At 40.4% G+C, this 26,131-nt stretch overlaps 1 protein-coding gene across 1 annotated transcript; it reads right to left on the bottom strand.

The window, feature by feature from the left end:
- Positions 1 to 4,637: 4,637 nt before the first annotated feature.
- Positions 4,638 to 24,164, bottom strand: LOC103477144 (poly(rC)-binding protein 3). The gene is made up of 13 exons (XM_008430061.3): positions 23,603 to 24,164; positions 19,146 to 19,256; positions 19,025 to 19,048; positions 18,895 to 18,927; positions 18,709 to 18,825; positions 16,935 to 17,066; positions 15,737 to 15,865; positions 14,293 to 14,382; positions 12,648 to 12,689; positions 12,216 to 12,291; positions 9,777 to 9,829; positions 7,600 to 7,769; positions 4,638 to 6,744 (listed from the first exon to the last, which is right to left on the bottom strand). Exons 2-13 carry the CDS (start codon positions 19,221 to 19,223, stop codon positions 6,402 to 6,404), a joined length of 1,287 nt encoding a protein of 428 aa, XP_008428283.1. The 5' UTR covers positions 19,224 to 19,256; positions 23,603 to 24,164; the 3' UTR covers positions 4,638 to 6,401.
- Between the last annotated feature and the right edge of the window lie 1,967 nt (positions 24,165 to 26,131).

Here is a 26,131-nt window from a genome sequence, read left to right as displayed (position 1 = left end):
CATATATAAAAATATCCAGACTGTAAAATAAAAGAAACTGAAGTTTGAGTTTAGAGTGAAAAGATGGGAGCACATGGGCTTTTCTGCAAGGCTCTGCAGTGTTTGGATGTTCAAAGTGGTCTGTGCTGTTTGGAAGGCAGAAGGTGCAAAGCTGCTGCTGCCCAAACAAACTTTCCAACTCTACTTCATGGGAGCAGCTCAAACAAAGCCCAGACTCACCTCACAGTAAATATTCAATGCAGGCTGCAGGAAAACTCTCCTGGGGTCTCAAAAAGAACAACTTAACCTGCGGTTTTCAGCTGGAGCGCGCTTGCTAATGGGCTAGGTAGGCTACGCTAATGTTTCCAAGTGTCCCTGCTGCCCCCCGTCCCACCACTTCACTCCCAGCCAACGTTGGATTTGCCCCGATTTTCTGCATTAAAACCCCCCCCAGAGGTGGGCACTTCTGCTCCAGCTGGCCTGCAGAGTGTGGGTAGCCAGGCATGTGGAGCCGTTTCCACAGCAGTTCTCAAAATGCTGAAGTGGAGATAATCAATAGTTAATGGGGGGGAGAAACGTAATGACAGTGAAGGATGACATTTCAACCTCGGGGGAAGGTGTAGCAGCAGAGGACAGGGCTGCATGTATGCTGATGTGAGCCTGCAGCAGTTATGAGTTCACAGCCGACCCTTAATGGTAAATTAATGATTTCTTTTTTCAACCTGATGCAGGCAGAAATCAGGAGGGGCTGGGGGGGTTGTTTTTAGAGCGGGTTGCCGTCATGTGACTCTGAAAAAAAAAGGCATATTCAGAGGTAAATAAATGAGGGAAATCTTTTCTCCCCCTTTTAGAAACAGAACTATTTAAGAGTTTGCAGTAAATTGGCGGGTAAGGCTGTCAGTCGGCTCCTGATGAAAAATCACTGCAATACTCCGGCAGGCCGGTGTTGCCTGGTAGCGTCTCACACTGTTTCTGCTGACTGCTGTCATCAAGCGATGCTGGAACTAATGTGTTGTTTTGTCTGATGTTATTCCTTAGCATTAGGTTTTTTATCTTAACATTTATGGTTATTTGCTTTAATTTTGACTGTTTACTCCAAATGATTCATAACAGGAAGCGATTATTTGATGACAGTTTGTTGTGTTTGGTCCTGAAGGAAAAAAAAATCATTTTTGAGTCAAATAGTTTTGAGATGCTTAAGATTTTTATTTTATTTTTCATTGTAGAAGCAGAAAAGACCTTTAGACTCTGGATGAAACCAGCCTGGTGAAAAACGACTTTCTCCCCTCAGATTTCCTCTGTTTTGGCTTTTTGTTTTGAATCTTTCTTAAAATCTGCAGCTCCATCCTTCAGCTGAACAGTTTTTAAAAAAGAGTTGTAATTTGTTTGTGGTAATAAATGTTCTGACTTTGGTAAATTATTCCAGGACCAACATGCAGAAGGTTTTCCACAAGTTCTGAGCAAATTATGGGACACTGAGTCAATGTTTGTTTTTTTTTCATTGTGGAAAGAAAAGAATCAAAAGTCATGTTTGATTTTAGCCACAAACCTTGTGGAGAACACAAAAGTTGTAGAAGACAAACTTTTTTGAAAATTTATAGTCAGCAGCTAAAGGTGGTGGAAAACTGATGCTGCAAACTTCCCTGCAGTGAAACATGGTGGCGGCAGCATCATGATGTGGGGATGTGTTCATGGGAAGCTGATGGGAAAATGGATGGAGCTACATGAAGGAAAAACTTTAGTCTGGGCTGGAGGTTCAGTTTCCAGCACAAAAAACTCTAAACATATAACCAAAAATAAGTTTAAAACAAATAAAATTCCATGTGTTAGAATGGCCTAGTCAAAGTCCAGGCCTAAATCCAACTGAGAATCAGAGACGACACTTGAAAACTGGTTGTTCTCCATCCAATCTGACTGAAACTAAAAACGTTTGGACTAGATTTGAGTCTCTAGAGGGAAGCTGGAGATGTTCATCTATAAAAAAATTATTAATTTAGTTGAAAATTACAGCATCCAGAAAAACCCACATTAGAATAAATCAATTTAAAAACCATGTATGATTTAGTTTCCTCTTCAGCATATTTGTGCTGAAGACACAAATCACATAAAATCCCATTAAAATACTCAGAAGAAAGAGGCTGGAATGAGACGGGGTGTGAAAACTTATTCTGCATTTCAGAGCTTGGGTCTCAGTGAAGGTAAGTTTTTCATTTCTTAAAAAACAAAAGCAGGTACCGTTGGGTTGACACTATCCTGGATGCCAGCCGTTTGCTTTTATGCAGATAAAGAAAGAAAAACAGGAAATACGACCTCAGATGTCTGTTTGCTGTACAGATTTGCATTAATAGCTTTTGAGAATTGAAAACCATAGCCCCACTTCCATATGCGCAATATTCAGTCTGATGTTCACTAAAAAGTAATATTTGTCTTCTCTGCAGGTGAATATAGAGACAAAACGACTTCAGTCGCTGCTTTTCTCCTTTTTCCTTTCAAACATTTCAGTGACCCTGATTTCCCACCTGATCCTCCATGATCCTTTGCTTCCCTGACTTCAGCTCGCCCGTCTCCCCCTGTAGGATACAGTTTTATTCCCAACACTATTTGTCTGCCAGATTGTCTGTGTGCCTGCCGTGTCGGTTTTCTACTTCTCTGCGTTTTCTTGTTTTCGAGCCGTGCCACTTCCTCTGGCCTCAGCCTGAACCTTTTGCTTTGTTTTGTCTTTCTTTTGCAAAAGTATCCTCCACACATTGTGATTCTGTGGATTATCCAGCCATCTGTGGGGAGCATGGTGTCTGTCGAACACTGTTTGGAAAAGTAGATCAAATTAGCATAAATGGGATATTCTTCAAAAATGAGTGAATTAGATTCTGAGATCTCTTTAATTTCTACAAAAAATACCATAAAACTCGACTTTTCAGAGTCATTATTCAGAACCATGACTCAGAGAGAGGGGCGGGGGATCCTTAATTTGCATTTATCTGAATAAATCTTTGAAACTGTCTAAGGATTTTCTGCAGAAAAAGGTTAAAAATGTTTTTGTGTATGAAGCTTTTTTATTTTTTGCAACTTTTTCTTCTTATCTGTGTAATAGTATGGTTTTTTTCATGCAAAGGTGGTACACTGTGTAGAATTAAATAATGGTTTTTAGCCATAAAACTAATTTACAGCAGCCACCACTTTTATCAGCACCGCTATTAAAGATAAAAGCTTAAAACAAATTAATATTTTATTGTGCAAAAAACCAACCTTTCATTTCTGCACATTTATTAAGTGCCCTCATTGGGTCATATTTGCTCCAACACACATTAACAATTCCCATTAAAAGGTCAGTTTTATGTATTTTCATAGTGGCGTTTTACAGCACGATCAGAGGAAACCTCAGACGGAGAGTCGCAGGGTAACAAGAAGTGGAGTGAAAGTAAGAAACAAGCATGAAAACCGAGAAATAATGAGAGGAACGAACAAAAAGAACAAACAGGTTTATAAGCTGAAGCAGAGGTGGAAATGACAAAAAGCAACCAGAAGGAATAATTAGATATAAATGGGAACAGCTGAAGGAGAACCAGGTGATCAAAAACAGCTGCAGAAGGAAGAAAAGCTGAAAGATTAACACCGAGAACCGAACTGAGACTGAAAGGAACCAGAAGACGAGAGAGAAGGAGCAAAAAGAACCAAACCTAAAAGCACAAACACAAAAAATGAAATACAAAGAAATCAACAGAAATGGCAAGACATTGAATGAACTGAATACGGCAAGACCTGTTGAGCTATAATACAACACAAACATAAATGACCCACCAAACGATCCAACAACGTTTCTCCTGGCAACCATTAGAAACTTTACTGTTTAAACTTTTCCAACTGATCCGTCATAAACTTTCATATTTATCTGCCAACTAAGGCTGATGAAGCTCTTGGATGTTTTTGTAATTTCTCTGAACTTTGGGTGAATTTAATTTAAATTGGCAGTTTAGCGAGTCATTTGCAAACATTCATCCTCTCTGCACAATAGTAGGAGTCAAAGTTCAACATTTATTCTGAAATTAATCTGTGTTGACACACATCTGTGCTCTGCAAACAGATAAACAATAATAACCGTTTAATTTTACAGCGGCTCACGTTCAGCTGAATCCAGATACTTAGTAGCAACACCCTGCTTTTACTTTCTCTGGAAAACAGCAGTGATTCTAAAAACACAACATTTCTGCTCCGTCTTTGTTTTATTTATTTTAAACTATTAAAAGGTCGTCTCAGTACAGATGCTGCTCTGAAAACATATATTCATCACTCATCACATTCATGCAAAACAAAACCACACAGATACATTCAAAACATCTATTTGATAATAATGAGAAATAAATGTCCTGGTACCAGTGAGGGTGCACTTTATTTTCCCACTGAAGGTAACTGAGTTTAAAGATTATAGGCGTCCAGCCAGAGGTGAATTTATACGAGTTGTCATTTTGGTTTTACTCATAAGTAAATCTTGTTTTATTTTTTTATTTTTGCTTTTACTACCGTGGAACAGAAATCTGATCCGTCAAAGCCCATTAACCGAGGGATAAATCCTCAAGGTCTGCGTTTATGTTAAGCACTCAGAGAAATCAGTGGCATATGAAAAATTTTCCCCGTTAACAAAATCAAAAACAAAACCGAGCTGCGTTCATAAAAAGTTCCATTTATTTCCAAGTCATTTTATTTACAAATCGTACAAATACGCCGTTGTTTGAGTGCATGCCCGCATCGGAAAGATGAATAAAACATTAATTTAAAACAAGTGATGTGACTTCAGTTCTTTGAGGCGTTCTCCTTGTTTTCACGCTGGAGAACAAACAACAAGCCGCACCGAACCAGCAAACGCGTTTCAGGCCAGTCCTGCTCCACAGGATTACTGGGAAGAGACTTCAGCTGTGAATCCACTGTGGCTTTACGATAATCCCATCAGAGCCGGCCACGGTGCAACGAGACTACAGGACTCCCGAGCCTGTTAGCGCTGATGAGAGCCCACAGTGGAACAAAGACACGCATGACACAGGACGGGGCCGATCTTCATTAAAACAATACAAACACTCACTGTACAAACAAACCAGTTCACAGCCTTTCAAAGCACCGTCTGATCCTAGGTGATAACCTCTAATCTAATGTTTTAAAAAGTTACACAGATAGAAACACACTTTATGGAAATTCCTTCTTCAGGAGTAAGTGCTCCTTTTAAAGCTCATTTATTCCCTGGGATACTAATAAAAGCCTGAGTTATTATCCACTGTAATTATTCTGCATGTTCACATGACATCAGGATGTTATTGTAGACCTCAGTCGACTCTTTTAATTAACAAAGACTTGTTTTTTAATACTCCTGTCATTTCAGTCTGACTCTAATATCCTCCTGGTTTATGGAAAACAAAAGGAACTCCTGGAAAATATCTATCAGCATCTGTGCTTTCAATTCTATATGTTAATATTAAAATATCTGCCATCTTTTAATAAAGTCTTATCAGGAAGGTACTGAGGAGAAGGTTGCTCAGAAGTTTACATACACTCAAGGTGACATGAGTGATTTATACGACTGCGTATCTGGACCACTGTAGACAGAAAAATAAAAAGCGAGAAGATTTCTGCAAAAACATGTCATTTTTAGATTCATTTCAGAAATCAGCAACAAATAACAAACATTTCTGATATATATTTACAATATCAAAAATTAGCTACAAAGAAATTCAGACTATTTTAGATTAATCTCAGAAAATTTCTAGAAAAATTTTTACATTTTCTTCAGCATCAAAATTTTTTTACTTTTCAAAAAAACGAGAATTTCCACATTTTCCAAGAAAATTGGACATCGTAAAGTTTCTACAATTTTTAGCATAAATTAACTCATTTTTTTCTATCTATAGTGGCCCGACTACGCTGCTGTAGATTTAAATTATTTATTTGAAAAGGAGATTTATTACAAAAGTTCACCCAGTAATGTCAAGACACACAGTAGCACAAGAGACACTGGACTTTGTCTCAGGAACAAGTTGCTCCTACTTGTATGCATGTTGTGGAGAAAAGTTCCTTTAGTTGCTGTTGAGTACTGAAGGACCACATTACCTGCTTTCTGAAGCAAAAATGTAAAAAATCTGATCATTGTTTACATTTTAGCAGCAGAACGAGGAGCAACGTTCCTACAAAAACCACAACTGTGTATATATTTATGTTTCAAGTTTGCAAAGTTAAGCATAAGTGATTAATCTGATTATATTTAATTGACATTAGTTTAAATGTTTATCTGTGCTAATTGAATGAAGCCAGAAGGTCGTTGGTGGATTTAACCAAACATCATCTGTGGTTTGTGTACAAGAGCAAAACCCAACTATTTAAAAAAAAAAACAAAGTGTATGTAAACTTCTGACTGGCCCTGCAGATTGAACGAGGCGGCATCAATAAGGAGAAAACTTTTGCCGGTCAGACTTTTTTGCACCAGATGTCGACATTTTTGCAGTATACGGGGTCAGACCCTGAGTTAGGCTGGAAGCTGCTGCCGGATGGACGGTCAGGACGGGCAGCGTCTTCATCCCCAGCAGGCTGGAGACGGGCAGGGCGTAGTGGGGGCTCTGGATGGCCGGCAGGGTGGAGGGGTTAATGGCGGAGGGGGTCGGGGCGGAGGCGGCCAGGACGGCCATGGAGGTGGAGGCGGTGGGGACCGTTTGAGAGAAGCTCATGTTGAGGTCAACGGGGGTCGCAGAGGACGCCACCTGCATGGTGTATTTAGCCATCTCTAAGCTGGAGTCCAGAGGGTGGAAAATGGTTTAAAAAGACAAGAAAAAGAAGAGATACTTAGCTAAAAAGAACAAAACTGAAATGGAGAAAACATTTTTGTTAACTAAAATAAATAAAAACGTAATTAATGGGGGGAAACTCACTAACTGGAACTGTGTTGTACGTTTACTGAAACATGCTGAAATTAAAGATATACTATCCTTTTGTTTTTGTGTTTATGAATCTATTTACCAGCCTTTCAAATTTATGGAAAATAGATTTTTATTTTTTTTGCCTCCAAATAACCAGTTTGCGTCAGTTGTCAACAATTTACGGCACTTCATACTACTGGTGGCATTTACGCTAGTCCGCAAAATGGCGGCAGTAAAAGCTGGGAGAAACCGCCACATTTTTGAAAATTGTGTTTCCTATTGAGTATTCATCACCCCATCGATAATCACAATCAATACTTTGACCTTTTTGTAATTTTCACCTAAAAATTAAGCAAAGTGTGAAAATAAAACCTAAATATTTAACAAATGATAACTTAAAAAAAAAACCGAGCAACCACACTCCAAAACTTGAATTGGACAAAAAGTCACAATGGAACTAAACTATTACAACCAGGGATGAGAAAACACAAAAATCAAAGAATGGGCTTTAAAAAAAAAAAAAAGAAAGAAAGAAAATAAAGCAGCGAGTGCGGATTTTAATGCAGTCAACAGAACGGAGCAGTGAGTTGGAACAAATCCAGCCTCACCCAGAAACAACAACAAATCTGCCCTTTACAGACAGCAGCGAGCTGCTTGGATGTCTTATCATCAGGCCGCGGTGTGCAGCCAGCACGGCGGGACGTGGCCGCCCTGCGTAATGTCTCACCTGGCGTTGATGAGGTACTGGGCCACGCCGATGCTGGCCGGCGAGCCGCTGATCGTGACTTGGCGCATGGCTGAGCCATCAGTGGCGCTGGCAATTTTGATGTGCGCTCCAGAGACCTGGCGAATCTCATTGATCTTGCTGCCTTGTCTTCCAATTATGCAGCCAATAAACTAGCGGGAGGAGATTGAAAGCATGTAAATAACAAAAGAGCTCATATTTCATCGCTGTCCAGGAATTAGATCTGACAGCAGAACAGAACAACCCAGTTCTCTCCTCTGATTCTTACCTCTATTCATATCTAATAAAGTCTGGCCTGGGATTTGATAGCAAGTCAGCGCAGTAGAAGATTGGCTTTTAATCTCCGTTAATTCTCAACATTTTGGGGAATTTGCTCTCTTGTTTTCCATTTAACATGATGGTCTGTAAACAGCGAAGCGCCGTGCTCTGTCTACCAACCAGCGCCTCTGAAACTCGGTGATTACCGTGTCAAATCCTTCTTGTTTGTTTTATGCGTGGTGTTGACTGACAATTCACAATTTTAGGGAAAGGTTACTTGCTTGACTCTTTCATGAATCTCAGTCGGTTGCCTAGTAACAAGAAGACTCCAGAAAGACAGCGGTCCAGCCAGCAAAACGGCCAGACAGCCACTTTGTTGTCTTTGCATTTCATTAAACAGAGAGAGCGATAACGGGAACTCTGAAGGGCCAAATCAGGGTGGAGTGGCCTTCCTTTGTTTTTAACCTGCAGGTCTCCGGCTGGCGGCAGCAACAATGAATGCAGCTTCATTTTCTCCTCGTTCAACACAACTGGACACATGAGCTTGAATTATTGTTGGTTTTATCTAATATGATAGCTGCCGGCTCAGTGGACCACAGCTGTTTAACAAAGTGCCAAAATGTGCCAAAAGTTAGTTAAAATGAAAGCAACTTGGTTTATTTATCCGACATGTTCATTTTTCAGTCACATTTGCGCCAGATTATTCCAGAAATGATATGGAATAATATTCCTACATTTGAGGTCTGCGCTAAATATTTTAGTTTGAAAATGAAAACGTTGGTTTGGATAAGTATTGAGCTAGCAAAATAAATATTTAATTTGGAGCAAAATATTTAGTTTATAAACTAAATATATGCTTTCAAACAAAAAACTTTTTGGTAACACTTTATTTGAAGGGGGGTGAATAAGACTGTCATAACACTTTAATAAACATGTCATAACACCTGTCATAAGCCTTCATGAATATTTATGACTGTTGTCATAAAGCGTAATTCAGTAAATTATAACACTTTTAATACAAAGTTGACATTATTCAAAATGTCTTTGTTATGACAACTTGACATTAACCAATAAATCATTACTGTTTAAACTTTACCTTTAATAACATAAAGTTACCTAATTTTTAAAGTGCAATCAGTAATACTTTTATAACAAATTTATATCAGTAATGATTTCTTGGTTAATGTCAAGTTGTCATAACAAAGACATTTTGAATAATGTCAACTTTGTATTAAAAGTGTCATAATTTACCAAATGACACTTTAAGACAACAGTCATAAATATTCATGAAGGCTTATTCATGTTTGACATGTTTATGACATGTTTATAACATGTTTATGACATGTTTGACATGTTTACGACAGTGTCATGACTGTCTTATTCACCCCCCTTCAAATAAAGTGTTACCAAAATTGTTGGTGTTTGATATTGAACCAAATATTATTTATTTCAAACATGATAGTATAAAATCCATCCACGTCAGTAATCTTAAACGGACTAGGATTTATTTGTATGGATACAAGAATCCTGCACCAAAATCCTGATTTAAATATCTGTTTTGCTACAGTCTGAGTAACTTTCCACTCTTGACTGGTTTAAATGCACCATTAATCTGATCTGGGCTTCAGTGCCAAGTGAACACTTATCTGCATCTTTGACCTGAAATTAACTAGCTTTATTTATGAGTAGTAATATTCAGTGATGCTGCCGACAACTCCTCTCTGACAATGCAGCGGGTGAATTTATGAAGTAATATCTGTCGGCCAAGAAAAAGGAGAATTACTTTCTGTTGCTCAGATGTGTGCATCCCAACATCTCCCATCGTAACTCGTCTTCTAGAAAGTTTTAATGAACTCAGTCGCATGAGGATGCAAGTGTTGGTGAAACAGTGGAGCACTTACATCATTAGGTATTGCCAGCTCCTGTGTGCTTGTGGGTGCAGAAGCATCCAGTCCTGCAAAGTAGGACAAGAAGCGCTAATAACAGCATTGTGCTGATGGTTCGCACATTCATGACATGAAAAATCAACACCAATGTGGCTGGTTCATCTTGAACATATAAATTACAAACGTATATACAAAGCTCATCCTTTTTCTTGCTGCAGTTTTAAATCTGAGTTTAGGATGGCTGTCGCATAAAACCTGCCTGAAAAATCTAATGTGCAGCTGCTTCTCCGTCTGATGGAATCTCATCAAAAAAAATGAAACTCAAATACTCATCACACACAGAGTGATTATATTTCAAGCACTTAATTCTGCTTACAGCTAAAGAAAAACCCAAATTTAGTTTAAGAACAACAGAAAAGGAGAAGTTTAATAAAGAAATGTTACACTGAGATGGAAACATGCAGTCCATCCACATCCTGAAGAAAAGGTGACTGCACTGCAAATCTTACAAAGTATTTCTGCTCTACACTCTAGATCAGGGGTGGGCCATCCTGGTCCTGGAGGTCCGGAGTCCTGCAGCTCTTAGACGTCTCCCTGGTCCAACACACATGAATCCAACAGCTGAATCACCGCCTCAGTGCAGTCGAGTTCTCCAGAGTCCTGCTAACGACCTCATTATTTGACTCAGGTGTGTTGAAGTGGAGACGCATCTAAAAGCTGCAGGAGACCAGCGCTCCAGGCCTGGAGGATTTTCCTCCTGGACACGTCAAGACTTTTTGAAACAACCTGATCAATCATTTTTTCTTTGATTCAGGTGTATTGAAAAGTTTCAGAACAAAGACTAAGGTGGAGACTTCTGAGTGCAACTAAACTTGTTTCGTGTGTGGGGGCTGCACAGTGGTGCAGTTGGTAGAGCTGTTGTCTTGCAGCAAGAAGGTTCTGTGTTCGATTCCCGGCCCCGGTCTTTCTGCATGGAGTCTCCATGTTCTCCCTGTGCATGGTGGGTTTTCTCCAGGTACTCCGGTTTCCTCCCACAGTCCAAAAACATGACTGTCAGGTTATCAGTCTCTAAGTTCTCCTAGGTGTGAGTGTGTGTGTGCATGGTTTGTGTGTCTGTGTGTCCTGTGTTGCCTGCGACAGACTGGCGACCTGTCCAGGTGACCCCGCCTCTCGCCCGGTACGCTAGCTGGAGAGGCACCAGCACCTCCCGACCCCACTGAGGGACAAGGGTGTAACGAAAATGGATGGATGTTTTTGCACAGATCGTTCTGCAAACAAAGAATTAACCTTTTAGAAACACATCACTCTGTGTGTTTTGTACCTCTGTAATTTGAGTTTCACTTTTCGTAACTTGAAATTGTGAAATAAATCAAACCTTTGACGACATTCTCAGTGACTGAGAAGCAGCTGGATCTGTTTTCATTTAGCTGCGTTTCCATTCCAAATATGCGCAAAACGTTGATGTTCCACGAATGTCGAAAAAACAGTTTCACTGTTGCAGTATTTCCATTGAATAAGAAACACAAATAAAATCATACATGACTAAGTTTGTTCACATGATAAATCATTTAAAAAACATCTTGCGTCATCATCCTTCTACCACTTCCTGTTGTCTTTTTTCATCTTTTCAGCCTTTAGTAACATCCGGTTGATGATCACATGAATTCTGATGCAAAAAAAGTTTTTCTATTGCAGTTTTATACATCAATACAGCTGAAAAACAATTCATCCTGCAGCAAGAATGTATTGAAAAATGTGTTGTTGTTTTTTCAAAATTTCAAAAGTTTCTATTAAGCAAATGTATTTTCTTAATTCCCATTTTGCACAATTATATGGTGAATGGAGACGCAGCTTGTGATGCAATGTAATGTTTGTGGTTAGTCGGGGCAGATTAAATGAGTTTGGGACGACTGAGGTTGGGGATGATGTGGCCAAGATGATGTTAGATTTAGAGGAGAAATGTTGTGAAGGTAAAGTATTTTTTGGACGGGGGGTAACTGGGTGAATGGGCTTAAATTTGGAAGGAAATGAAAAATTGTGAGAAATATTTACTGATCTGTAAATATTCCTGTCATTTTTCCCATTTTCCTTGCCCAAAGAAGCTGCCATGACTCTGAAATATCTCAGACTGTCTGCTTCCGTCTGTAAAATATTCCTCTTCAGAGTGTAAATATCTCTGTGGCTAACTTTCAAGATTATTGATGAAACAATACTCTGGTGGCTTGACCTTTAAACTGGCTGCCTTTTTCTCTCTCCTTTCATCTGCAAAAAGCAGAATACGACTAGAAAAGCCACCACCTACAAAGATAAAAACCTGTGAGAGTCTCTAAACTCCGAGAATGGAGACATCCTTGATCCTCACTGAGGTAACAGCGGCGTATTGATGGTGTGATTTCCAAGAGGAGTGAAGACAGAGGGATAGATGGACTTCCCCGGGGAGCCGTGGGTACGTACCAGGAAAGGTAGGGTTGCTCTGCCCAAGGGAAGGGAGGGGGATATGCTGCATAGCCAACTGGTGAAGCTTGGTCAACTGCAGGGTAGGAAGGAAGTTAGAGCTAACCAATCAAAGTGGATTATTTCAGAGGAGCTGAAAACTACAATCTGAAGTTCACAAACATCACAGATGGTGTCAGTGTGAAAGAGATCGATCTGCCTTTAGAAAGCATGCAGAATACAGTCACAACTGATCATAAATGAGATCATTTCCATTTCAATCAATGCAGGTTACTACTGTGGGTTAGTGTTAGTCATGTCAACAGATCGGGGTTACTGAAGTTTCCTCTCTGCAGAGTGGGACACAGAAAGGGCGTATTGGTGCGCTTGGAAGGAGTGGGCAGGAGTAGATCGTTAGGACGGATGGCGGTCGCTCAGACTGGCTCTACTTACATCTTGATGTGCAAATGCATACTGTCCTGGGATTGCAAACGCCTGGAAGGACACAAGAGATGAGTGGTGACAAACCGACATGTTGGAACATGAAACACGAAACAGAAACTGTGCAGCCGAGTCTGAAGTGTGACCCGGCCGGGCGCAGTGGAAATCCATTCCCTTCCCGCCTCTAATGTGTATGGATCTGATGGAATTTCATCTAAATGTCATCTGCTGTTTTTCTGCCCCCTTTGACTGTGGCTTGAAATCCAATAACATAAACAGATGTCTGATAGGTCAGAGCGCACACAGCCAAAATTCAGGACAGCAGCTTGCCAAGCAGACGGACATGTGAACTTTACACGCAGCCTGTTTTCCAGGTTTCTCTCTGCCATGCAAGAACTCATGTCTCTCACTTTTTACGCATCTTGTTATGCAGCAGACACAAACCTGTGGATATTTTAATAGGTTGGTGCATAATTGTGAATTGAAGGGGAAGGAATGCATGTTTTCTACTGAGAAAAACAAGAAGATGTGGTGTTTATTCTGTACTCAACCCCCCTGAGTCCTAACTTTGTTCCAGCTGCAGTTCTCTGCTAGCTTTGAATGTCTACAAACTGAAATCTCTTCATCCTCCCTGGCAAAAGTATGCATATGGTTTATTCATTGGTTGTTCCAGTTTGAAAAAATATGCATGTTTTTGTTTTGTTTCGTTTTTGAAACACAAATGTAAAATTAACCCAATTAAAAATCCACAGTTTGCTTCAGCTAAATCCAAAATGAGTTGGACAGATGTAGTTTTAATTATTTAGCGATAGCTGAAATTACGGGAGTGTCTGGAAGACGACGCAAAAATGGAAATTTCGCACAGATATCAGTGATTTTGCTCATGGTAAAATCCTCAGCTCTCACTGAGACGTGTTGACTCAAAAACAAACATTTTCATGTTGAGACTTCGGCCGTTTCTGAAGTGCTAAATGAAAATCTGATGCGCGTCAGTTCATCACAAGGGTGAGCAACCTGCAGCTCTCAAAACCAAACAAATGTTTTTGATCACGGATGCAAAAAGAAACGGTCATATGAGGAGCTTTTCAATAAGTTCTTATGCAAAATTTGCTTTTAATATTTATAAGAAATTAATTGGCTTCACCGATCCGTCTTCATTTTCCAGATCACCTCCTTCTAAAAACTAATTTTTGTTTCTTTTGTATTAAACCACTTTGGTCTAAAACCTGAAAGCAGAAATGCATTTTAAATTAACTTTGCTTTCGCAATAAAACATAATAAAACATTAAAATGTTTCAGCTGTGTGTGAGTTTTAATTTGTTGTTGCTGACCTCTTTTATCTCTTGAAATCCTTTTAAAATACAGTAAAGTTTATGTGACAATGTAAAAAGTAGCATATAAATCAGGCTGAGAGCAGTGATGCAAGACGCTGTAAAAGTCACATATTTCCACATTATTTCCTGCCTTCAGCCTCCTTAACATCTTTCCTTTATAATCTCTCTGCTTACAGCATCTCAGCATGAAGATTTCACCTCAGAGCAGTTTTTTCTCACAAACGAGTCCCTCTGGTGGCTAATGATCGTTGTTATTCAGCTGCTGCATTTTTTGTAATTTTCATATACTTTAAAAGATGGATTACTCCTGTTTGACCACTTACTTGTGCAGAGTGCTGCGGGGCCAACACAGCGTGAGCGCCGGCAGGAAGGACCTTGGGACGGTAAGGAATGGTTGCTCCTTTCGGTGGAGACTGGAGGCACAGGCGAGCAAACCAAAGAGGAGAAAACATTATGCACTCCCACAGCTGGCAGCGGTGCATTTTATCCGCTACTTTCTACCACTCAATCAGCATTTTTATGCCCTGTACATCTGCAGTGAAAGGAACATGAGACCCTGAAGCACAGAGAGCTGTGAGCAGACCCCATAATTAGGAGTAAGTTGGAGCTCCAATCCAAACCCAGCGCTGCGCTTCATGCAGCGGGAATACATTAACAGTAACTTCTGCAGCTGACAGGCTGCAAGAAATACTAAGAAGCAAAACAAAGAGGTTCATATGCTCAGCAGGCAGCGACTGATGGACTGGATAAGGAATTAGAATATGAATTAAACCTGCTGCCAGTAAAATATGACAGAAAATGCACCGTCGTTTATTTCATATGGGACAAAGTGAAAAAAACCTTTACCTCTAAGATTAAAAAAATCACACTCCAGATTCCATTCTGACATTAACTCAACAAATGTGGAGCCAATTTGGATCAACTGATGATCACAGTTAAAAGCCCCTCTAGGAAACCAGTGGCTCACTGGTCTGGAGCCGAAACCAGTGGATTAACACAAAGCCAGAACAGAAAGACATCAGCAATGACCTCACAGTAGGAACTGCAGCCGTCCGTCAATCTGAAAACTCAGGAGATTTCCAAACAATTTGCATCTGACTCTGAATGAAGAACAAAACTTTTAGAGATCATAACAAAGAATCAAAGAATGTCCAACACAGTGGATGGTTTGGGATTAGAATAAGGAGATTTAATAGTCAATCAGTCAACCATGAACTTTCTGTGAACTAAAGTAATCTAATGTTAAAGCTGTAATTTTTTTAAATTTTCAAAGCCCAGTTTTCTTTTTCTGAGTATATGAGAGCAAAGTTATTTCTTTATTTCTTTTCTTTCTGTCCAACAGCTGAAGTCCGGCCTCTACTGGGTCACCAAACACAAACACAGCAGCTAATCTGCATCAAAACATATCAAAAAGGGAAAAAAACAAGCCGTATAAATGACCCAGTCAAAGTAAAAAATGCTGTGGTGGAGCCTTAAAATGAATGTCTTCAAGCCTCAATGAAGTGAATCAACACTGAAACGAGAACTGGGCCTGATTGAGAGGCTGAATTTTCAGCTTTGCTTGTTTTTAGTAAATAATGACAATAATCTGGTTTTACTGGAGATGAAACCATTTAACATGTCCTGATAAGGAAAACCCTCAAATTAAAACATACTTTCATCCAAACCAAAAGCCTCCATTTTGCTTTCAGTGCTCATTAGTACTGAACATCTTCCCGATCGAACCCAAACCGTTTCCGGCCTCTCAGAACCGGCAGCAGAACTCACCTCCAGCATGACGGAGCAGATGTGCCTCACACACTGAGTGATGGCCTGTGGCGTGCCGGAGATTGTGACGGCCCTCTCTGTGGAGTCCGGCAGCATGTCTCCTGCCACCTGAACCTGAGCGCCTGTGGTCTTCACATCAACCAAAAGACAGACGAGACAAAGGCTGTTTATTCCTGGAAATAAGGCGCGAAAAGCCGTTTGAAGATTAGCCCAAACACTGTGTGCCCTGCAGGGAGCAGCTGCAGCCTAAAAGGCAATGCATGCTCCAATATTTGAAGAGACACTCACAAATATTGTCCATTTGGACTCAAACTGATCCATGCAGGCACACAGCAAAAACACAGGATCTTACCAAGTCAGTTCAGTTTCTAGTGGAAATATCTTAGGACGCTTGAATTAAAACAAAACTAACTTACAAGTAACTTGTCAGGGAGACATAGAAGCTTGTTTTAAGTGAGTAATTCCTTTATACTGATTTAAAAGCTTCTAGTTCCATTGACAGATTATTCGTGGAAATTACAAAAGTAAAAAAGAACCAGAACTTTTACATCAACATTAAGAAATTCCATCCATCCATTTTCTTGCACCCTTGTCCCTCAGTGGGGTCAGGAGGTGCTGGTGCCTCTCCAGCTAATGTTTTGGGTGAGAGGTGGGGTCACCTGGACAGGTCGTCTGTCACAGGGCAACACAGAGACACACAACCATGCACACACACACTCACACCTAGGGGCAATTTAGAGAGACCAATTAACCTGACAGTCATGTTTAGGGACTGTGGGAGGAAACCGGAGTACCTGGAGAAAACCCACCATGCACAGGGAGAACATGGAGACTCCATGCAGAAAGACTGGGGCTGGGAATTGAACCCAGAACCTTCTTGCTGCAAGGCAACAGCTCTACCAACTGCGCCACTGTGCAGCCCCCACATTAAGAAATTATTTACTTGAAACATTCTCTTATATCTTGCTGAAACGATTCTTGTCAGTTTTGTCTTATTTCAAGTGCAGTAAGATATCAGGACTAGAAAATACTTTCAGATTCTGTGCATCCTGGGTGTTATTTTCAGGAGCAGTGACCATCTTACAGCAGACAAAAACAAGAATTGTTTGATTTCTGAGTCCCAGAGGATTTTTTTATTCCTGTGTGGGTTCAGACAAACAAATTCCAGCTGGAAAAGAAGGAGGACAAGCAGCCGTACCTCCCTGATCTCTTTGATCTTGGAGCCTCCTTTGCCGATGAGCGAGCCACACTGGCTCCCTGGGAAAACCAGACGAAGTGTCACAGGTGGCTTGCTTGTCACGCTGCTGTTTGTCATGGCTGCGGTGATATCCTGGGGGGAATTCAAAAATATGTCGCAGTTTTTCCCTCTGTTGAACCTACAGAACGTCAGCTCAGTTTGACGTGTCCTTTTCAGTTATTTTGCGAAGCCGGAGGAACGAAACGCTTCTGGAAATGTTTTTGTAAAAGAGAATGATGGACGTTGATATGGAGTCATGGTGAAAAGAAAAGAAAGTTCTCATTTCTAGGACTTTACCAAGTTCAGATATCATCCCTTCATCCCTGTTTAATCCACATGTGATGGATGTATTATTATCATTTTTATTTTCTTTATTTTCTTATTTTTAATTACACAACACAGATCTATTCAATAAATTATAATAAAATGTAAAGTTCAGGAACTTCATCACTAAGTGAAACATGTTACATGGATTAACTGAACACAGCTGGATGTTTGAAAGCTTCATTTCTGTTAATTGTGATGATTTTTCCACTTGCAGTTATTGAAAACATGACCTTGAAAACAAAATACTTCATCAGACCAATAGAAAAAATATTTATAATATCTGCCTAGAGGTTATTTTCAAAAGGTGGATTTAATCTGGCAGTCAAAACTCATCATATATTTTAATTTATTAAATACAAGCTGCAAAAACACAAAATCTTGCCAAGAGTTTTTGGTCTAGTGTAAATATCTTGAAATAAGACAAAACTAATTTATAATTAACTTTTCAGCAAGAAACATGAGCTTGTTTTAAGTCAATAATTCCTTAAAATGAAAAGTATTAGTTGTATTGGCAGATTATTTCGCTAATAATATAGAAAAAATGTGTCATTATAAGTGAAATAATCTGCCAATGGAAGTAAAACTTTTTCATCAATATCAAAACAAATATTTAAAGCCAGCTCCTGAAAAGTTACTTGTAAATTAGTTTTGTCTTATTTCAGGTGAACTAGGATAAATTAACTATAAACAAGACCAAAACAGATTTTGTGTTTTTGCAGTGTATGGGAAACTCTGTAGATCAAATATACCACTGACGCTGCCGGGCAACCAGTCCCACCATTCTGTTTGCCTCGACATGAGGCATAAAATATTAAAGTTCATGGCAGAAAAGCTGCAGAAGGACTGGACTTCAGTGGCTTGTTTGGACGTGTTGTCAAGACGACAATGTGTCTTGAACAATCTCCTCTGGAGACGTTTGTTCATAAATATAGAACAAAAACTTCTCACTATTGAGCACGGTGGGGGAGGGGTGGTGATTTGGGTTTGCTTTGCAGCCACTGAGTCAGCCATGAATTAATGTGTCAACTGAATTTGATTTTAAAGTCAGATGTGAAACCATCTATCCGATGGTCCAAACTGAATCATGCAGGAAATGAAGCTGAAAGGCCCATATATGGAAATCAGCTGCGTCAAGCTTTTGAATCTTTTTTGTGCAGTTTCTTGAATAAATTTTTTCGTATTTGCTTCATAACCATTGTTAGCGGGTTAAGGCCTTTAGAGAAAATCTGACTTTAATCTTGAGCTCAAAAGTCAGAATTCTGAGATAAAGGTCAAAATAATATTTCATTTTTTGGCCCTAATCCTCTTCCGTACTATTGATAGAGGAAAATCCAAGGTGTGTTTTTGTACTCTTGAGTTAGAACTCGTTAACCTTTGGCCTGATAACTTGCTGAGGATGTTTCTGTACCTCTTCAAACTTCTGAGCGATCATGGAGAAAGCTCTGAAGATCCCCTCTGTAGGTCCAGTGATGGTCACTATCCTCTCAGGAGACGAACCCTCTGATATGTTGATGCGAGCGCCGCTCTGCAAACCCAGGCCGTTGGTTATTCAAACTTTGTTTTGTCCTGACTGATGACTTCAAACAATACTCACCTCTTCTCTCATCTTCTTCACCGTTTCTCCTTTCTGAAACCCAAATTTTTTTTTTTTTTTTAAAAGATTGTTTTTTTTAGGCAAATTCAATTAGTAAGTGCAAAAATAAATAAATGTAAATGAAATTGACCTTTCCAATGATGCTGCCAACTTCCTGCGAGAGAAGATAAAGGAAGAACAATGTGGAGTCAGAATGAAATCACTTCAGATGGGCCTGTAGAGGAAAAACACCTTGAAGATCTGCTGATTACCTTTCCGTGCATCAGCAGCCTGAGCGTTAGCGTGACGTTCAGGCCGCCGTCCAAGGTCATCTCTTCCTTGTCGGACATCCTCAGTGATTTCGGATCTTTGTGGTGAGTACTCTGCAGAGAGGACGAAGACGTGTCTGTGTGTTAGACGTGGTTTAATGCTTCATGATGTGGAGGAAATGATGTGTAAAATTGAGGAGGAAATCAGCCTCATCCAAGAGCATCTTTCAAAGGTGCAGTTTCATCTGGATTTCTTCTTTCTTCAGGTATCACTGAGTTTCTGCTTGAGACGAAATGGTCAGGTATGTGTCTATTACGGGCTCTACTTCTATGAATTTCCACTTAAGAAGATTTGGGTGCTCGTGCTAATGGCCACGTCATACATTGGTATTGGCAAAGGGAAAATGACGTGAATCCTTTCCTGTCCTCAACCGTTTTTCTGCTAAAGAGCAAACTGACGAAGCAAAGGTAAAAGCTTTTACTCTGTGGAAGAAATGTCAATTCTCCTGAGTCGTTATGGATGGATGTTAATAACACCTGCAGATCTTGGCAAAAGTATTGACGCCTTTACAGCACTTTGTCACATTATAATTCTAGGGATTATTGAGATTTTATATGACAGACCAGCACAAAGTAGGGACGGTGAGCTGGAATGATAAATGAATACGTGTCTGAAAAGGAGATGAACATTTTTATTCACAGCCCTTTGGTAAAATGTCCTTAAATAAAATATTTTCCAATCAAACATCTTCACTGCAACAATCCAAAATCTGATCAATTATAAAATCAAGTGCAAAATATCTTAAAACACTGGGAATAAGATAAAAATCATTTAAAAGTAACTTTTCAGTAAGATATAGGAACTGGTTTAAAGTAAATAATTCCTCAAAACTGATAACAAAACATGTGATAAGTGAAATAATCTACCAGTGGAACTAGAATGTTTTATCAATATTGAAGATTTCAACATTATTTTCCGTTTGTCTGTCCTCCAAATAAGATGCAAATAAAATATAGCAACTTTTTAGGTCGTAACTTGGCGTCACACATTTGCACCGCGAGGTAAGCGAAGCACGTCCCAAAGTTTGAGCAGCTACTTTCATCCTGTTTAAAGGATTCTGTGGAGAGTTTATCAGGGTCTGATGGTGTCTGAGGCGTTATGGATCGTTGTCGTTTGTCTTCTCATGGTGGAGCTGTGAGTTGGGGGTGGAGATAAGCCTATCACACGCTGCAATCTTCACGTGTCTTTAGTTCCAGCTAAATAAAAGTTGTGTGACTCCCTGGGATACGATGAGACACAAAGGAAGCCACTTGTGCTGTGGAAGTCTGAGAATCAAGTGATCAGAGTGTGACTTTCCTCTGAAACACCACACAGCGTCCACTCTGTTTCTGCTGCGTGTCCAATTCTTTGTATTTATGGAACAAATAAAGAATGATGATGCATTAACGCAGTTTGTTGCACCATAACGGCTGCAGCTCTATAAAGGACCAGAGTCACAGTGTTTATAAGATTATCAGAGTTCTGAGAAGTTATTCTTCAGACTCAGACGAATGAAGATGCATAACTAATGAGCAAACTAATTTAAGCGAGGGAGGGAAGTAATTTTAGTCAGAGAGTCTGGATTTCAGTGAGCATTGAATTAGGGTGCATTCCCACCAGCTCTGTTTAGTTCATTTTAATCAAACTCCAGTTCATTTGACTAAAAAGTTCAGTTTGCTAGGAGAGGTGTGAATGTGTACTCAAACTGATGTGGACCAAAAAAAGCGAACTCTGGTCCTCTGATAAACCTCGGTCTGAACTCTACCACAGTTCGAATGCATTGTGTGAACACCAAGCTACTTTGCAGAGCATTCTGGGTAAATACAACCAAAACAAATGCGCATGTCTAGTGTTGGCAGGAGAAATGATTCGTGGTCTTTTACTAAAGAGAAATCCTCCAAAATCTGGTGCTACTCCATTTTTGTTTACATTTTGTGAAGAAGGAAGTCGGGCTCAGCGTCTTCTTCAGAGGTTTTGGTGTTGTTTCCTTCATTGGGTTTTGGTGCAGCGCCCCCACAGGCGAGGAGGGGAAGAGATTTTTCAATTAGTTTGATTTGTTGACAGTACAGAGAGAAAGCGAACTGAAAAGGGGATAAATGTTTCTGTTTTGGTCCCAATTGAACCAAGTTTACAGGACTACCAGGTATGAAAACATTTTTAAACATTTCATGCAGAGTTGCTGAGCAGAAGGTGTTTGCAGCAAACCTGATTGCCCTTAAAAGCAACAATTCCCCCTGATCTGGCATGCATGATTTTCCATCCCACTGACAGGTAAATGAGGTCCTTTCTGTTTATGAAGGTGAATGTTTATATGACATAAAACATCAGTTTCTGGGTTGTTTTTCACTTCCGATGTTCTGCTTCTGACGGCTTTGTTCTAATATTCCAGCAGGATCTCAAGACAAAAATGAAAAAAAGAAACTTTTTTAACCAGTTGTGCCAATGAAGCAGAACTCAGATATCTTGCTTTGTCATTGCCAGACAAAAACAGGGATGTGTGGTTTACATATCCAGCAGAACTGGAGTAAGGGGCGGGGCTCCACAGCTGCTAATCCGGTTAAAGCATGTTTTGATGTTGTTCTGCCATCCTGGACATAAACCGCATATTAATACATGGCTTTTAAATCTTCCACTGAATCGTTCTTTTGCAGGGAATTAATATATAACAACTGGAAGCTACAATCAAATATTCAGCCCCGTTTAGTCCACTTTCATTGAATTCTAGTTGGTGTGTCTGGAAAGTCTGGTTCATTTGGGAAGGTGTGAATGTCAATCAAACTCTGATGCAAACCAAAGAAGCTAACTCTGATCTGTCTACAAACCTCAGTCTCAGATCAATTGAAATGAAGTCAGCTGATGCAGTTTGAATGCATATGTGAACGCAAAGTGGACTGGAGCCTGGTGCAAAAGTAGGAAGTGGACTATAACACAGGGCATTCTGGGTAAATGCAACCAAAACTAACATGCTAGTCCAGGACTAGAGGGAGAAATGACTCGTTTTATTTTATCAAAGATGAAAGAAATCCTTGACACTTTTAGCAAATAGAAATAAATTTGGTGATTCCAGCTGACCTAAAACAAGAAAATATCTGTTGTCTTTTTATTTGTTGTATGTAAACTTCGGATTTCCACTGTGTGTATTTCAATAGATGCTGTTTACTTTTCCTTGGTTGTGTAATTTACAGCTTATAATTCAAACTCCTCCATAAATCCTACCTTAGAGAAACCTCACTATTAAACACATGGAAAAGCACTAAAAACTGAGTCAGTCAGACCACCAACAGCACAATCCAGTTAGCGATAATCATCATGAAATGTGTCAGGATCAACTGACCCAAATAACGCAGTAAATTAACAGGATCAGGAAATGAAACAATCCCAGCTGATGAAGCTGCACAGATCTCAACCATCTGATCAAACACACACAAAAAAAAATAAAAGAGAGACGGACATCTTTCAGCAAACATCCACAGCGTTCCCGTCTCTGTCTGTCGGTACAATGACTACATCAAACAAACGGCGGCGTCTCGCTCTAATCCTGCAGGCCCAAGATTTGTTTAGTTAATGCTAAGACCCTTTTGACCCATTTCTGTCAACCCCAGCAAGTCAAGACTTCTGAACAAAACCCCGGTGTACACCGGCAACCGAAGAGTTTACACGATAAAAAAGAGATCACCTGTGGGGAAACTCTGCTCTGTGAACGCTGACAGACAGAAGTATGCCTCAGACAATTAAAACACACACTCACACACACACACAGGCCCTTAATCCTGGAGGGAAATGGGGAACAATGTCTAAGTGGATTACTGGAGGGATTTTGTTAGACTATGAATTCAAAATCTAAGGGTAAAGCAAGGAATGTCTAATTTTGAACAATGTGATACCATTGCAATGAGTTACGCTTTATTACATACTGTATTCCACTTTGTTCTAAAGGGGTCTTCAGATCAACAAGAGCACACTTTATATTTAATGAAATATGACAATTACCACATTAAAAATGTTCAAACAACCCATGAGAGAGATTACAGCGTGACTATCTGGAGTGGCGACTATTTATAGCATTTTGTGAGCCTCCACATATCATGAGGCGATACAGAACTCAGCATGAAGGTTATAACAACGGAGATACATCAGAAGTTTGGCTTTAGGTCTAAATTCAAATAATTCTGGGCTGTTTGAAGTGAATAGTTTAAGGGAAAAACCCAGGAGAGGAGCGAAAAACAAGCCGACGCTGAAAATATCTCAGCCTAATAGGAGTCAGGGGTAGCGCGTTGAAACAAAGCCTCGCTTTGTCTGGCGCCCGTTAGATGTGCAGAAGCAATACCTTCAAGTTTCTCTCTGGCTAAGCTTCAGCTTTACCATTAACAGCCATCTGAGCAACCTGCAGCCACGAAGGCCGGCTCTTGACCAAACTGACCTTGGAGTGGGAGAAATTCCTACTCGTCTTCTTTGGTTCTGGTATCTTTGGGATGAATGGCCTTTTAGTTTGAAGTCCGAGTTCGGTGTTTGCTCCCTTTGTTTTTCAGTGATCCACAGAGTGGACAGATGGCTCCCTGTGCCCTCAGAGCGGCTGGAGCGAAGGCAGGCTTTGCTATTAGTCCCTCAGCTTAGACCGAGATAAGCCCCTACGCAGGCAGGGCAAGTGGGCCCGCATCTCTCGCCTAATTCCCCCTGTCACAGCCACCCAGGAGGCGTTCCTCTGACCGGAGATCCACGAGGCCCGGCGGCAGGGCAGGGCGAGGGGTGAGGAGGCTCGCCGCCTGGACGCCGTCCAGCACAGACACAGCGATCAGCAGCAGAGAAAAACCCGAGAAGATCAAGGATTCTCAGGGAGACAGTGAAGAGACGCCTTGTTAACCAATGAGTCTTTATGACCCTGCAGGATGGCTGCGCCTCTCATTAGGATCTCAGAAAGATTCCTGCCTGCTTACAAATAACCTAACTGATGGAGAACAATGTGGCGTCTGAAGTATTTAGTGATGTTAAGCACAATGTCTTCATGGGGTGCGCCCCCCGCCACCCTCCCTCCACGCGGCCTCTGCCCTCCCCCAACAACAAGCCCTTGTGGCCTCGTAATGAGGCCAAACTGGATACAATAAAACCATTCTGCGCTGAAAAATGTATTCAGCTGTGCTCAGAAACTGTGAAGGAAATGAATCAGTGAAGCAGAAGTGGCATATTTAATTATCATTCAGAGCGTCGCACCAAGACAATAATGGCCTCATGGCTTGTCTAGCACATATCTAGGAACGCTTTATAACCACTTTACAAGTAGCATCCTTCCTCCGCCTTATAGTGATATTCACTCACAGAAAGAAGGAACAGATGATCGCAGGAGAACGGAGCGGCTTCAATTACAGGTAAATCTGCTCTTATGAGAAAAACTGCAGTATCTCTGAATCCCAGCTGTAGTTTTTTAGCTTAACAGTAAGCTAAATGTCTACCTTAAACACATAATAGTTTATTAAAGCCAAGTACCACGAAAACATAAACATTTTCAGGTTACAACTGTAAATTTATCCCCATGAGATTCTATGTGCCAATTCACAACATGTAATCTCAAATCGTTTTACTTTAAGCTGGTGATATTTTCATATTTCAGTACAAAATATGAACAGATTTTAATACAAGTGATGTGGCTCGCCACCCAGGGCGGCATGACCTGAGGATTTCCAAGGGAAATCAGTCAGAAACGTCCCAAACAAGTTTTCTATTGCTTGTCTGGAAGATCTTCACCATTAAAAGGCTTTCGATGCTAATTTGGTGGAAACTGGGAGAAAGTGGGCGGAGCTTAAAGGTAATCATGGATAACTGATTAATACCTGAGATAACTTGCAGCGTCAGGTTGTTGCTATGGTAACACAACAATCAACCAATTAAAACTATTCTTTGTACTTCTACAAAGGAAACTTTCCAAGTCCTTTAAATCTTAAATTTAAAGGGCCCGGTACCCCATGCTCCCGGAGGCTCGGGCATCTGGTAAGGATGCCTCCTGGACGCCTCCCTAGTGAGGTGTTCCGGGCACGTCCCACCGGGAAGGGGCCTCAGGGAAGACCCGGGACACGCTGGAGGGACGATGTCTCTCGGCTGGCCTGGGAACGCCTTGGAATTCCTGGAGGAGCTGGAAGAAGTGGCTGGGGAGGGAAGTCTGGACCTCCCTTCTGAAGCTGCTGCCCCCGAGACCCGACCCCGGATAAGCGGAAGAAAATGGATGGATGGATGGATGGATGGATGGATGGATGGATGGATGGATGGATGGATGGATGGATGGATGGATGGATGGATGGATGGATGGATGGATGGATGGATGGATGGATTTCAGTTAGAATTTTTTTAAATCTTCTTTTATGCTATATCTGTTTTTGTATTTATGCTGAAACTTTAACAGTATTCTAATTGTCATGAAGTAAATATTTTAATTTCAGATCTACGTTCTGTGCTAAAATTCAAGCTGTCTTTCGAGGCCCGTGATGCTCTGGCGGCCCTGAGCTTATGCTTTGTGCCGGCTCTGTCATCAATTCCCAATATTTCTAATGTCTGGATTAATATTGAATATAGTTTGAAGTGTTCTTTACCAGCCTTCATAAACTCGATTTAAAGTTTTTGTAGAATTGAAATGAGGATAATTTAGAGTTGATATAAGAATCTCAACATTCTACGCTGCAGAAAAATAGTATTTACTTGAATAAACTCTCAAACTCCTGAACAGTCCGGTAGACATTTTGCTCTAATCTATCAATTTGGAACAAGAAGTCCTTCTGGTAATGACAGATGATGGACAGCGAAACTATTCTTCACCACCAAAGTACATTAGACAGCATAATAATGGAAATACGCAAACAAAAACAAGAGCTGGGTGTTCTGAAAAGGAATGAAAATGCACAGTGTGGATGGACTTCAGGAACACAATCCTTTTGCGTCAGTGATAGTAAAATCTGAGGCAGCC

The sequence above is a fragment of the Poecilia reticulata genome, chromosome 15, assembly GCF_904066995.2.
Source record: "Poecilia reticulata chromosome 15, P_reticulata-male-v2, whole genome shotgun sequence".
In the NCBI taxonomy this organism is placed as follows: Eukaryota; Metazoa; Chordata; class Actinopteri; order Cyprinodontiformes; family Poeciliidae; genus Poecilia; species Poecilia reticulata.
The sequence above is the reverse complement of the archived record's forward strand: the minus strand, read 5'-3'. Positions and strand labels throughout refer to the sequence as shown.

What these genes read in the sequence shown, in the direction of transcription:
- LOC103477144 (XM_008430061.3), bottom strand. Translation starts at nt 19,223, where the DNA reads ATGTCCGACAAGGAAGAGATGACCTTGGACGGCGGCCTGAACGTCACG. An exon ending in TGAAGAAGATGAGAGAAGAG is followed by an intron (nt 18,826 to 18,894) that starts GTGAGTATTGTT and finishes CTGGGTTTGCAG; the next exon opens with AGCGGCGCTCGCATCAACAT. An exon ending in TCGCTCAGAAGTTTGAAGAG is followed by an intron (nt 17,067 to 18,708) that starts GTACAGAAACAT and finishes AATTCCCCCCAG; the next exon opens with GATATCACCGCAGCCATGAC.